The following is a 13,980-nucleotide window of genomic DNA, read 5'->3' as shown; positions in this document are numbered from 1 at the left end:
TCTATCTATCTATCTATCTATCTATCTATCTATCTGTCTCCTATCTTTCTCCTATCTATCTATCTATCTATCTATCTATCTATCTATCTATCTATCTATCTATCTATCTCCTATCTATCTATCTGTCTCCTATCTATCTATCTATCTGTCTCCTATCTATCTATCTATCTATCTATCTATCTATCTATCTATCTATCTATCTGTCTCCTATCTATTTATCTATCTATCTATCTTTCTATCTATCTCCTATCTATCTATCTATCTACAGTATCTGTCTTCTATCTATCTATCTATCTATCTCCTATCTATCTATCTATATGTCTGTCTGTCTGTCTCCTATCTATCTATCTATCTCATTTTGCCTTAGAATTAGCTTCTTTGCTTTTTTCCCTTTTTTTTTGTATAATTTATAACACAATGAAATACGTCTGGAACTCTTGTTTACAGATCACTTGAGAGTTTTGGTCAGAGGGGCAAAGATTTACACCCCAGTGACATCCCATTCTGCCACAACATGAAGAGGAAGAGGCAGATGGATTACGGAAATCAGGGATTTCCCCAGCTCAATGTGGTAAGATACAAAATAACAAAATGGTTAAAAGCAATTCTAACAAAAGTACACAAGAAAGAACAGTACAACGCTACACACAATGCTAGATATCATACAGTGTGTAGTCCTTCAGGCAAGGGGAGCAGGTCCCAAGGTCCCAATTGGACAAGTATTTAGTCTTGCACAACTAGAACATCATGGGGGGGGGGGGGGGGGGGGGTCGACACTTTGGACTTCTCTCTATAATCCAGAGAGGATAGGTGTTAGAAAGAACATCCCCTGTACTGGTGTACAGCTGATTGTCAGGGCAATTTAAAGGGGTTGTCCATACATTAAAATAATTATATTTGCCCCAGGCTGGCATAAAAGTAAAATAAAAGATATACTCACCTCTCCCTGATGCTCCCCGTCTTTGCTCATGACCGCTACTTCCCGGCAGCTGATGATGCGTCTTCCCCACAAAAATTGTCCCGCTTAGGCTATTGCTGACTGATGCAGGACAATGCTGAAGTGATTGGCCAAGTAGGGCAGTACTAGGATGTAGCTGTGATGAGTGAGGACTGGGAGAATTGGCACTGTGGGGGGTGGGAAAGGTGAGTATATCTTCTATTTGATGTTCCTTACGCGGCCTTTATCAATGTGGATTGATCTCCAGTGCATGACATGTTTTCAGAATGAATATGCAAAAAAAAGTACATGGAGCCTCATCCAAGAGTCTCAAAATACAGGACTAGCCAGATATCCCTCCGGGAAGGACCCAGCCTGGGGGCGGCTCCTGTAGGGAAACCACTAAAACCAACATATTGAGTGGCCCTATAAGTCAATGTAATGAAAGGGAAAAACCAAGGCCAAGTATCCATCCACAGACAGCTGTTTCAGGGTGTTGCCCCTCATCAGCGTGGAGCAGGATTCTGGCTAGGTGGGAGCAACTGCTCAGGCAGTGTTATATTTGACTGGTCTCCCTGAGATCAGCGCTCTGTTTCTCTTATGTTTTCAGAATGGGCTTCATTGTCTATATCTCACGTTGTGTCTCTTAGCAGGGGGAGTTACCCGATAACACCATACCTTCAATAATGTGGAAGCGTATGAAATCTCTCAAGCCAGAAATGTGCCCACTTGTTTCAGAAAAGAAATCACTAAGTACAAGTGTTCTAACAGGTAAGAGGAAAATCTCCACCATATAATGTATATGTGAAGACTGTGCCCCCCATAGTAACAGGTTGTGCTCCAGGCTGGACAGTACGGGGGAGATTTATCAAACATGGTGTAAAGTGAAACTGGCTCAGTTGCCACTAGCAACCAATCAGATTCCACCTTTCATTCCTCACAGACTCTTTGGAAAATGAAAGGTGGAATCTGATTGGTTGCTAGGGGCAACTGAGCCAGTGTCACTTTACACCATGTTTGATAAATCTCCCCCTACATACATACATACTTGCCAACAGTCATGATTTTGCCAGGATCAGGCCTTCAAAGAGGTGCGGTTTATATAAACCCTCCCAGAAGGTTGGCATTTTGTTGGATGTTCCCAATTTTTTTTATGGGCATTTCATGCTGATCTGAAAAGTGGGGGCTTACCTGTCCAAATTTTGACTTTCATAATGTTGATAACTATGGTTATGTTCACACTACGTAAAAGTACGGGCGTTGTTGCCATCGGCAACAACGGCCGTACTTAATGCAGTGTGGAACATACACATCGTACACGCTCCGGCCGGGATCCCATGTGGACCCGCAAATAACTGACATGTCAGTTTTCTACGGCCGCAATTCAATGAATTCAGTGAATTGTCAGTTCACACAGTGAAGTGAGCGGCTCCGGCCGCTCGCTTCACTGTGTGCTATGGGGAGCTCTGCTGCGGGCGCGCGCCCGCATCAGGGCTCTGTGGCCAGAAAGATCATCCTTAGGTACCGGCCGAGATGATCCGGGCAGAGACCGTCCATTCCGTGAACCGGACGGGGTCACAGAACGGCCGGTCCCTTACGTAGTGTGAACATAGCCTATAGATGTATATGTATATATACCTGTTGTCAAAGAGATATTTTTGAACGTTCTGCAGCTCTGAAAGATTTAGTTCATCCACCCCCCAAAATTCTTTCAAATCAACTGGTGCCAGAAAGTGCCAGAGATTTGTAATTTACTTCAATTAAAAAATCTCCAGTCTTCCAGTACTTATCAGCTGCTGTATGTCATGCAGGAAGTGGTGTATTCTTTCCAGTCTGACACCAGTGCTCTCTGCTGCCACCTCTGTCCATGTCAGGAATTGTCCAGAGCAGTAGCAAATTCGATAGAAAACCTATCCTGCTCTCCAGACTGAAAAAAATACACCACTTCCTGCAGCAAATATAGCAGTTCATAAGTACTGGAAGACGATATTTTTTTTTAATAAAAGTAAATTACAAATCTCCGGCACTTTCTGGCACTAGTTGATTTTATTTTTTTTATTTTTTTTGCCGAACTATCCCTTTAACCCCTTAGCGACCCATGACGTATCTGATACGTCATGGTGCCGCTCGGGGTGTTCAGAGCGGGGTCCCGCCGGGACCCCGCTCTGAACGGCGCTGATCCCGGCTGACATGTGCAGCCGGGCAGTGCCTCTATTAGCCGGCGCGTGTCCCGTTGCCGCGCCGGCTAATTAAGCCTCTAAGTGCAGCTGTCAAACCTGACAGCTGCATTTAGAGGCACTGCGCCGCACGTCCCTGGTGTCTAGTGGGACGGAGATCCGTTCTTCTGCCCGTGCCGGGCCTCAGCGTCGGAATGACGCTGATCCCGGCTCGGCAATAGATTGCTATGGCCTGCAGCAGGCCATAGTAATCTATGACCGATCTCATGGATCTTTGCTGTGTATATACACAGCATTGATCTCTATGAGAGATCATTGCTGTCTATATACAAGTCCCCCAGGGGGGCTTCTAGTTACAGTAAAAAAAAAAGTAAAAAAGTGTTTTTATTAATAAAAAATCCCCTCCCCTAATAAAAGTCCAAATCACCCCCCTTTTCCCATTTTATAAATATAAATTAATAAATAAATAAATAAACATATTTAGTATCGCCGCGCGCGTAATCGCCCGAACTATGAATTAATCACATTCCTGATCTCGCACGGTAAATGGCGTCAGCGCAAAAAAATTCCAAAGTGCAAAATTGCGCATTTTTGGTCGCATCAAATCCAGAAAAAATGTAATAAAAAACGATCAAAAAGTCGTATATGCGCAATCAAGGTACTGATAGAAAGAACACATCATGGCGCAAAAACTGACACCTCACACAGCCCCATAGACCAAAGGATAAAAGCGCTATAAGCCTGGGAATGGAGCGATTTTAAGTGACATATATTTGTTAACAATGGTTTGAATTTTTTACAGGCCATCCGATACAATATAAGTTATACATGTTATATATCATAGTAATCGTAACGACTTGAGGAACATGCATAACAAGTCAGTTTTACCATAGGACGGACGGCGTAAATGCAAAACTCCCCGAAATCAAAACAAATTCGTTTTTTTTTCAATTTGACAGCGCAAATGATTTTTTTCCAGTTTCGCAGCATATGTTATGGAAAAATAATGCCTGTCATTGCAAAGTACAATTGGTTTCGCAAAAAGTAAGCGCTCATATACGTCTCTAGGTGAAAAAATGCAAGCGCTATGGACTTTTAAACTTAAAATGGAATAAGCAAAAGCGCAAAAACGAAAATAGGCTTTGACCTTAAGGGGTTAAATAAAACCAGGCCAAAACCCAAAATACCATGATTAACAACTGAAGGTTACACTTTGAAACACGTTGAAGTTTAATTTGTTTTTTTTTTCTATTATGTCTGATGGTCTGGTTTTAAGAGATGAAATCTCGTTGTTTTTTTTTTTTATATAATTTCCCCACTTGAGCTGGAGGAACTTTACACTAACGTTACCTGCCTCTCATCGGGAGCCAGTCCTGCTTGTCCATCCGCACTCCGATCTCTGCATTTAAGGAATTAAATGTAATGACACGTGATGCTTTTCTGATTCTAGATGAGTACATCTGCAATAGGCACAGGGGAGTAAGCTCCCATCATATGGCCCAGCAGTCACAGTCACAGCAACACATTGCACCAAACTCCAGAGATGAAAGGAAAACCCCCTACCCGGGCACCTTCTTCAGCTGTAACTACCATGAATACCACATGCCACAATCCCAAAAACCCAAAGGTAAATGCTTGATAGGTTTACTTGCTTTACTAGTTATATAAGTGACTTTTCAGTTTTGGGTAAACAGTTTTCCTATAGTATTATCAGCCCAATAATTGAGTCTTGTGTATATGAGGCTTGCCAGATGACCTTTAGACCTCATCGATAATTTTAACTGAATAGTACACTCTGCTTCCAGTATATACTCTGACCACAACTATTATTGAGGCCTACGGACACTGCTTGAATATGGGTGCACATGCACTCCAATAGCTCTTCCATTGCTTTTTACATGTCTTCATAGTCTATCTCTTATATATTAATAAATTTAAAGGGAATGTAATTTTCAGACCTCAAGTGTCAAGGAGGTGGGGTCAAGCCATAGCATACATGCCTCCTCCCACCCCCACTCCTCTTTGTCCTGCAGAATTGATGCACGTCAATCAGTCAAAGCAAGGAGAGGTGGAGGAGGGAGAAGGTATGTACACTGTGGTTGGGCACCGCCTCTTTGACACTTAAAGAGGTATTTCCATCTTAGCTAATATAGTTATACTTGTAGGACTCGTCAAGTTAAATATTTTTACAAATAAATCATTTAGCAAACTTGTCTCCTTCCCCTAATATATTGCTCTTTCCCTCCCATTGTAGACAGCCTTTTGTATAGGTTATAGACCACAGCTCTGCTCTAAAAACAGTGGTCTGGCTAGTGTATATATAGATATAGTTTATATATTTGTGGATAGATAGATAGATAGATAGATAGATAGATAGATAGATAGATAGATAGATAGATAGATAGATACATTATACAGTATATACATTATTTCTCATCCACATTATGGCTATATATACACCAGATCACTGCTATTAGAGTAGAGTGGTGGTCTGTAACCTGGACAATGATCTTTCAACAATGGGAGTTTAGTATGGTCATAGGAGAAGGAGAGATTCGCCAAATGAATGTATTTGCAAAAATATTTAACTTGATGAGTCCTACAAGTATAACTATATTAGGCTAGGTTCACAATACGTATTTGGAACTTTTTTTTTTTTTATCCGTTTGCAAAAAAACAGATGGTGAACGGATAAAAAAAAACAGATGCAGTTGTTTGCATCAGTTTTGATCTGTTTTCCCATTGACTTCCATTATTTAAAAAAATGGATCAAAACACATTCGTTTTTTTTTTTTTACGTACACAAAAACGTAGCTGACCTTACTTTTGTGTAGGTTAAAAAAAAACCCTGATGCCTTTTGATCATTTTTTTTTTTAATAATGGAAGTCAACGGGAAAACGGATCAAAATGGATGCACACAAATGCATCAGTTTTTTCTATCCGGATTGCAAAAAACGTAGTGTGAACCCAGCCTTAGCTGAGATGAGAACATCCCTTTAAACTTTGAGCAACACAGAACCGACCAATTCCTTTAGGTCACAGTTAACGTTTTTTTTTTTTCATATGTCCTTTTACAGCTCTGACCAACCGTCTCATCGGGCCATCCTATGAGCCTTACCTGCTGCCAGAACTGACCAGATATGACTGTGAGGTCAATGTGCCGGTAATGGGCAACACCCACCTCCTGCAAGGCAGCGACCTCCTCAGAGCGCTGGACCAGACCACCTGAAGAGAGACACATTATTCTTCCACTTGTAACTGTTTATATACGAGGCTTCAGTTTCTTATTCTATTTTTCGAGTAGAAAGTTTCTATCACTGATAAAAGAGTTTTACTGAATTTATTCAAACGTGGGACTTTGTTCACAATACCAAACCGTGGCCTTGCTGACATGGCATCCTATTAAAAGATAAGATAGATATATATATGTTTTTACCTGCTGTATTTTTCTTTATTTTAATAACAAATTGTATAGTATAGACAATGTTTTACACACGCTTATACCCATGTAAAATTAACTTATATTTTTTTAAGTGGCCACAGTTGATCTTATGGTGCTTATATCTCACTTATCATGCAGAATCCATAGAGAAAACGGAATTTGTCACTATCACATAGGAAAAAATGTATAGATTTGGGTTTTAAATGCTATAAAGATCTATAACAAACCTGACATTTCCATAAGAACTCAAGCCATTTGGTTGACTTGAAGTCCTGTCCTATCTCTGAACTTAGTATAGGGACACCAATACAAGAAGTAGCCTGGTTCTGCCTGTGCTGATGCTGGTAGTATGGTAAGGGACCAGGGATTGGGATCTATAAGGTGTAGGTTCACGACACATTAAAGGGACACTAAATTTAAAGAAAGTCTGAAAAATCGACCAAAATGACCCTCCCAATTTGATGAAAGGGGCTGGCCTTATCCAAAAAAGGTGGCATCAACTTGCTTGGTCATCATTGGTTCTATGTGTTCAATTTGATCAGTTTATAAATAAAGGGGGAGGGAGGTATCTGTCCAGAATCCTCTTGTTCTGGCGGACCTGTTCTGCCCTGCATTAGAAAACAAGGTGTAATGCCTCATTTAACCTGTGGGTGTGCTGCAGGGAATATGGAGACTTTGCTGATATAATAGCAGATCATCAGGACAGTTGCAATTATCGGATTGTCATGATACCTTTCTAAAAAGTGTAGAAAGTGGAGAACCCCCTTTAAGCAGCAGCAGCAGCGGTTGCTGTTTCAACTTTAGTGTCCCTTTAAGAAACTGAACTCAGTTGCAAACTTTTATATTTGCTCTATAAACAATAACACTAAACCTATCTCAATGGAAAACACAAGTCCGCTAAATATTTACACGTTATAATGCGGATGTATCCGGCTCGGAAATTTACATTGTGACCGTTATATGTATGTATATATACAATATACAACTGACTGATACATAGGAATATTGGGGAAGGTATATTAAAACTAGGGCAAAGGAAAAGTGGAGCAGGTGCCCATGGTAACCCAGAAGATTCTTATTTTTCAGATTTTGCACCAATTCTGGTAAATTTCCTCCAGAGGTATAATACGTGATACAAAGGATTATAAAAGAATAGAAACCCGTATATATGACCTAGTACACATTACGTGCCAGAAACTGCGCCTGTCACATCATAAATTCACATTGAGAAATGACCAATCGCGTTGTTGTATATGATTGTGTTTTATTTTATTTTTTTTATATACTATTTAGATGTTATCCCATTGTTACTAATATACCGGTCTACGGGGGAGGGGGGGGGTGGCGGGACATGTAATGTTGCACAATTTACCATTACTATCTTTAGATGATCTGTATGTGTGAACAGATAACCTATATTGCGTTTTAACCATTAATCTTTTTAGGTAAAGGCTTCTTTTTATTGGTACATTACTTTTTGTTTGTTTGTTTTCTGTTTGTATATTTTATTTTTCATGAAAAAAAAAAAAATTCACTCTGAGATGTTTTGGGTTTTATTTTTGTAAATGTAGCAGCAGCAGCTGCGGCGGCGGTTCTTGTTGGGCTGGTGTATGAGGCATTATACAGTCTATCCAAAGGAATTTTACTAATGTTATTAATCACACATTATGATGGCGATCTTTTTGTTTACCACGCAGTGACTCCTAAAGCGCGTCCTTCAATAAAGGGGTTGGCCAGTTTTTAGTAAAATAGTTTAGTGTACAGTATTAGTAACTGTACTCACTGTATATACTGACAGAAACTCCCTGTGTACCTTATAGAGCTAAAAGCATATTCCCCTCCTCCAGGCTGGGCTGCCCTGCTCTGTGTTGAGTCTGTCCATAAGATGGCCGACATAGAGGAGCATGTGACCATGCCCCACCCCCAGTGTCCTCTATAGACATATACAGGCTTAGTGGTGGACACTGGGGGCGGGGCATGGTCACATGCTCCTCCATGTCGGCCATCTTATAGACAGACTCACCACAGAGCAGGGCAGCCCAGCCTGGAGGAGGGGGGGGGGCTAATTTTATCTCTATGAGGTACACAGTGAGTTGCTGTCAGTATATACAGTGAGTACACTTACTTATAATGTATACTGAACAATTTTACTAAAAAGTGGCCAACCCCTCTAGCAATACAAGGGCGGTTATGGATTTACTTCTACATGCAATATTCTGAATACCTGCATTATGTTATCAATTTCTTTTTTTATTATATGAATATATCTATCTATATACAGTGTATACACATACGTGATTCAGGGTCTCAGAACTGTTTTATAGCTTAACCTGTGTCAGTTGATAGCTCTTCAAGTGCATATAGTTGGGTCGCACAGCAATATTTTAGTAAGGGCATTGTGTTCGGCATCTTTAGCAGCACAGTGTACCGTCAATGCAGTGGTTCATCGGTGGCCATGATGGCCCTTGTCATTCTCAGGAACCGGCCAGAGCTTGGTCTTACCGAGTCAACGTGCCGATGTATGAAGCAATAGTATGCCCGGTTCTTAATTTCCCATGATCAGGGTTGTTAATGATCATCCTCAGGAGGGCAATAGACCCGAATGTTGCCTTTAATGCAAGTTTCATTTATTGTAGTAGGGCTACCTTGGGTATAGACCACTAGAAACCATAAAAAACAACATAGCTTTAGCTATCATATAAGGTGTACCTATTGTTTTTATTGTGCTTTTTTTATTTTATTTATTTGTTGAGCTGGATTATTGCTTCTTTCCTGTGTTATTCATATTCTGTTATAGTTAGTAAAATGGAGGACACTATTTTAATGTTGGTGACTGGTAAAATTAAGTAAATGGGTACCATTGCTATGCCCATGATTGCAGATCTTAAAGTGATACTGTCATCCCCCTTAAGGCTGTATTACACTGCACAATTTTCCAGGGGAAGTGAGCGCCCACCTGTCAGCACAGTGATCACTTTTCCCTCGTTCCCTGCACATTGCTTGTGCTATTACAAGAACAGACAGTGAGCGGAGAGGAGCAGGAGGGGGCTGCCCTAACAATCCTTAGATTGTTTGGGCTGCCCATTGAAGGCAGTGTCAGTCTGCTGCCACTGCTGCTATTACATTGTGATCTTTCATCATGTCAAAGGCCACGATCAGCCGACATTGTGCATGTCAGCTGATCGTTGCCCTTCAAGAAACGCTATTACACTAAACAATTATCGGCCTGAACAGTCAGTATGTAAGGCCGATAAGCGTTTAGTGTAATGGGGCCTTTTCTCTATGTGCGGTTCCCTGCACCATCCATCCTTTGAGCTGGCCATACACTTTCAATAACTGTTGGCTGAAGAGTTATCTCCACCGACTTCCCCATTCACATTTGTCATGGCTAAACATTCATGCTTCCTCTCTGGAAAGGGGACAGCTCTGGAACCAGCATATCCCTCCCAGAACATAGGAGTTAGGTGGCAAAAATTAAACACACCCGATAGCCCGAACATCAAGTATCAGTGGACAGTTGGGAAGCCACCTTTAGTCTAAAGTGTATGGGCAACATTACATAATCATCCAGGGAGGACATATATGCGTAGTTGAAAGCCAAAAGGATAAAATCCTCAGCAGATCCACCTTGTGTGAACATGCTCTAAAATGTTCTATAACTGACCTTTAAAATAATTGCCTCCAGTTTGTCAACTGACTAAATATATATACATTTTACTGTCCCATTGTATCTTAAGTAACTACAGCGCCTATAAAGAGTTATGCATCTCCATGGTAACAGACAACAGACTATGTAGTCTGATTCAATAGACATACTCTCTTTTTAGCCTTGTTGCCCATAGCAACTGATCAGAAATCTTCTATTTTTTTATAAGCTGCACTTAAAACATGGATTCTGATTGGAACACAGGGACAGGAGTTCCCCATGAAAACCAATAAGGTTCTACCGTTGTTTTCATATGTTTAAGGCTTTTTACAAAATGAAAGTAGGAACCTGACTGGTTCACCTCCCTTTATCGCTGCAATAGTTTCTATCTACCCACAATTATCAAAAATAAGAGCCAAATAGAATCTTAATTAAAATTTACCCTCAAAGCATCCCTATATTTACTGTGCTGTTCAATATTATCCAGATTATATATTTTTGTGTGTGTTTAGATTGCCTTATAAGCAGATTATTGGTTAATAATACTGTTGCACTTTGATGTCTTAATTGCTTTATGTTGGAACGGTTGTTGTGTTGTTGTTGTTTTTTTCTTTTGCGTACTACTGCTTTCTTTAGGTCAGGTGATGTGAACCTACCGGGCTGCAAAGGCAGTGGAACTGTAAGTTCCACCATGCTGCACGGCACCCTTGGAGAAGTAGTTTCACATTTGTTAGAGAGATGCAGGATTCTTTCCTCTGTCCTAGGTCATAATTTTGCTGTTTTAGTCAATTCACTGAAAAATAGAGTAAAACATTTAAAGTTTTTTTTTCCCAATGATGAAATCTATTTTCAGTTGTTTAATAAATGAACATAGATTGATTAATATAGTTATTTTATTACTTTTCTGTGGTCTTTTATGCTCTCCTCCTGCTTTTAATGTAAATTGTCTGCTCTGTTGTGTCCATTAGCCCAACGTCCTGTCCTGTGTACATTCTGTAATATACTTCCTGTTCCTATGTACACTCTTGTTAGGAATTCAGCCAACTATCTCCCTCTATGTGGCAGTGGTTATAGTCAAGAATATGTCATGGAAAGAAAAGAGACTTAGCTGAATTCCTGGCTAGATTGTACACAGGAGCAGGGAATCTATTACAGGATGTACAGTACACCAGACAGGAAGTTGAGCTAATAAAGACAACAGAGCAGATTAAAAGCAGAAGAAAGGCATGAAAGACCACAGAAAATTAGTAAAAAGCCTTATTACTAATATAAGTACATTTATTTGACAACTGGCTGTAGGTTTTTTTTTTGTTCTGTTTCCAAACTCCCTTAAGTAATACAGGGAGCCGACCTTATCTCTCCATATTTTACATGGGGATCGCATCTGCTTTTATTGCTTCCCTATTTTTTTGGAGGGGGGTAAACCAAGATAAGATGCCCGACATATGAGATCTATAATCTTTAGACTTTTCCTCTTAGGGTATATGGACATGATAGAGGAGGGCCTAAGTGACGGACCACCTCTATTGAGAGCATTGAGTCGTTAACAATCACCAAGCTAAATTACATTATAAAATCGATCCATTCTGATCAATGTAAATGGAAAGCGCCTCCTATAGGGCAAGTATAGGACTACATACTACCAGTTTAAATCATTGTCCTAGTATATAATGCATGGGTTAGCTCTTTGTGAGCAGCTATCCATGTAGAGTAGTAGATGGTGGGCCACTCTGTGACACTCTAATGCCCTTTTAGGAAACCCCTTTAAAAGGTGGCTCTATAATTGCACAATGGTAATGCAGAGGGAGGGAGAAAAAAACTTTTCTGGTGCTTCCCATGTGATATAATAGTAGCATTTGATCAGTAATTGTAAAAGAAGGGATGGGGAACCTTTGACCCTCCAGCTGTTGCAAAACTATAATTCCCATTTTGCCTGGGCAGCCAAAGCTAAAGCTTTGGCTGCCCAGGCTTGATGGGCATTGTAGTTATGCAACAGCTGGAGGGCCGAAGGTTCCCCATCCCTAGAATAGGGGCTACAATGCAATCAATGAAACTCTTTTCCATCAAAACCCTTCCAACTGGTTTAGTATATATGGCCCATGAATAACATGTCCCAACAGTAAAACCAATATGGTAAACCCATAGTTTGGAAATAATGGTGAAACCCCCCCATTAAATAAATTTGTGACCCCCCCCCCCATTTTCCAAAAAAATAATTTGTGACCCCCCCATTTTCCAACTATCATGTAGCATTTCCGGACAGTTGCGGAGATAAAGTCCTTGATTGTTTTCTGTGTCTTGACGTTAACCTACCTATTTTTTTATTAAAGTCGTTGAATGAGAATTTATATAGTTTTTTTAATAGTGTAGTTTTGTTTTGTAATATATGCCTTCAGATTATATAAGGAAGGGATGGGGATGAGCGTGGGATCCTAGCAATATGTTTTATGCACTACTTGGTCAGGAGGAAATTATAGGCTAATAAACTCAAACAGTGTAAGAAGTAGAGGAGTAATGTATCCCCAGGCAAACATTATGGGTTATACAACATTTTCTCTATCTATGCCGCCATCTATGATGGTGTGGTCACATTTTCTCTTTTACTACGATTATGGTGAAACTTCAGCAAAAATTTTGCAACGTTCTGTTACGGTTTTGCAGTAAAAGCAGTAAAGCGATGCAGTTTGACCGCATCATCCAAATGTACACCAAAGCCTTTAAATCTCGATTCTCAGGCCAGGCTTCAAAGATCAGGTAACTATGTATAGAATAAGCTCACAAAGTCCGATATTATCTACGGGACTTGTATATATATATAATTCACTTTTAAATATGGACGAAAGAAATATATTTAACCAATTTACAAATTTACAAATCTAAAAGTAAAACATTCAAAATTTAAAAACAAAATACAAAGCAAAAAAAGGGCAATTTGATGGTTTTGCTTCAGTTTTAATATGTGTTTTTGTGAAAAGAAATTGTGGATTACATTAATTTCTATGGGACTTAAAGTGAACCTGTCACCTGGATATTCAGCACCAAAGAGCTGACAGTGTTACGTAGGTCTTGGGGAAAGGATACACAGATGATCTTTCATTTAGCGACTGCTAATAAAAAGCTGTTTAGGCCACGTTCACATGGCGTAAGACACCTGCCGTTCCGTGACCCGGCCAGGTCACGGAACGGCCGGTGTCAGATAAGAACATCACTGTAGTAGCGGCTTAATGATCTTCACTGCTGCAGAATTTGGATACATTCGAATTCCCCGCTGCACACAATGGATTCATTGTGTAAACTGAAATGTCTTGTGCGGCCGCTATTTAATAAATAGCGGCCGCAGAAAACTGACATGTCAGGTTTTTTTGCAGCGCCACTAGGGATCCTGGCTGGAGCGTATACTATGTGTATACACTCCGGCTGGGATTCCATAGAGGGCAGCTCTAGGTACGTTCCGCAGTGATTATTACGAAACTCACGTAGTGTGAACATAGATGATGCAGCAAAGAGTCAAAGAGGCGTGGCCTAGGGAGTTCAGAGCTTTTGAGTGTCTGGGCACACCTCCTTGGCACTTCAGTATATCTAAAAATAGTTTTTTAGCAGACTACAGTCACATACAGCTAAAGGAAAGATAATCTGTGCATGCTTTCCCCAAGACCTAGGTACCACTTTCAGCACTTTGGTACTACATTTTCAAGTGACAGATTCCCATTAAGGCTCATATGCATTACTGTATTATGGATACATCCTTAATAAGGAACCCATAGAAATGTACCTCTT

At 40.3% G+C, this 13,980-nt stretch overlaps 1 protein-coding gene across 1 annotated transcript in view; it reads left to right on the top strand.

Annotated features, from left to right (window-relative positions):
* The window catches only part of EPAS1 (endothelial PAS domain protein 1), a 101,558-nt gene extending 93,242 nt beyond the window's left edge, over positions 1 to 8,316 (top strand). The window contains exons 13-16 of the mRNA XM_069955436.1: positions 448 to 571; positions 1,588 to 1,708; positions 4,565 to 4,741; positions 6,193 to 8,316. Coding sequence (XP_069811537.1) covers positions 448 to 571; positions 1,588 to 1,708; positions 4,565 to 4,741; positions 6,193 to 6,344 — 574 coding nt within the window. The 3' untranslated portion in view covers positions 6,345 to 8,316. The remainder of the gene's footprint in view (positions 1 to 447; positions 572 to 1,587; positions 1,709 to 4,564; positions 4,742 to 6,192) is intronic.
* Positions 8,317 to 13,980: the final 5,664 nt, after the last annotated feature.

The sequence above is a fragment of the Dendropsophus ebraccatus genome, chromosome 15 (genome assembly GCF_027789765.1).
Source record: "Dendropsophus ebraccatus isolate aDenEbr1 chromosome 15, aDenEbr1.pat, whole genome shotgun sequence".
In the NCBI taxonomy this organism is placed as follows: Eukaryota; Metazoa; Chordata; class Amphibia; order Anura; family Hylidae; genus Dendropsophus; species Dendropsophus ebraccatus.
This window is presented reverse-complemented; position numbering and strand designations above follow the sequence as displayed.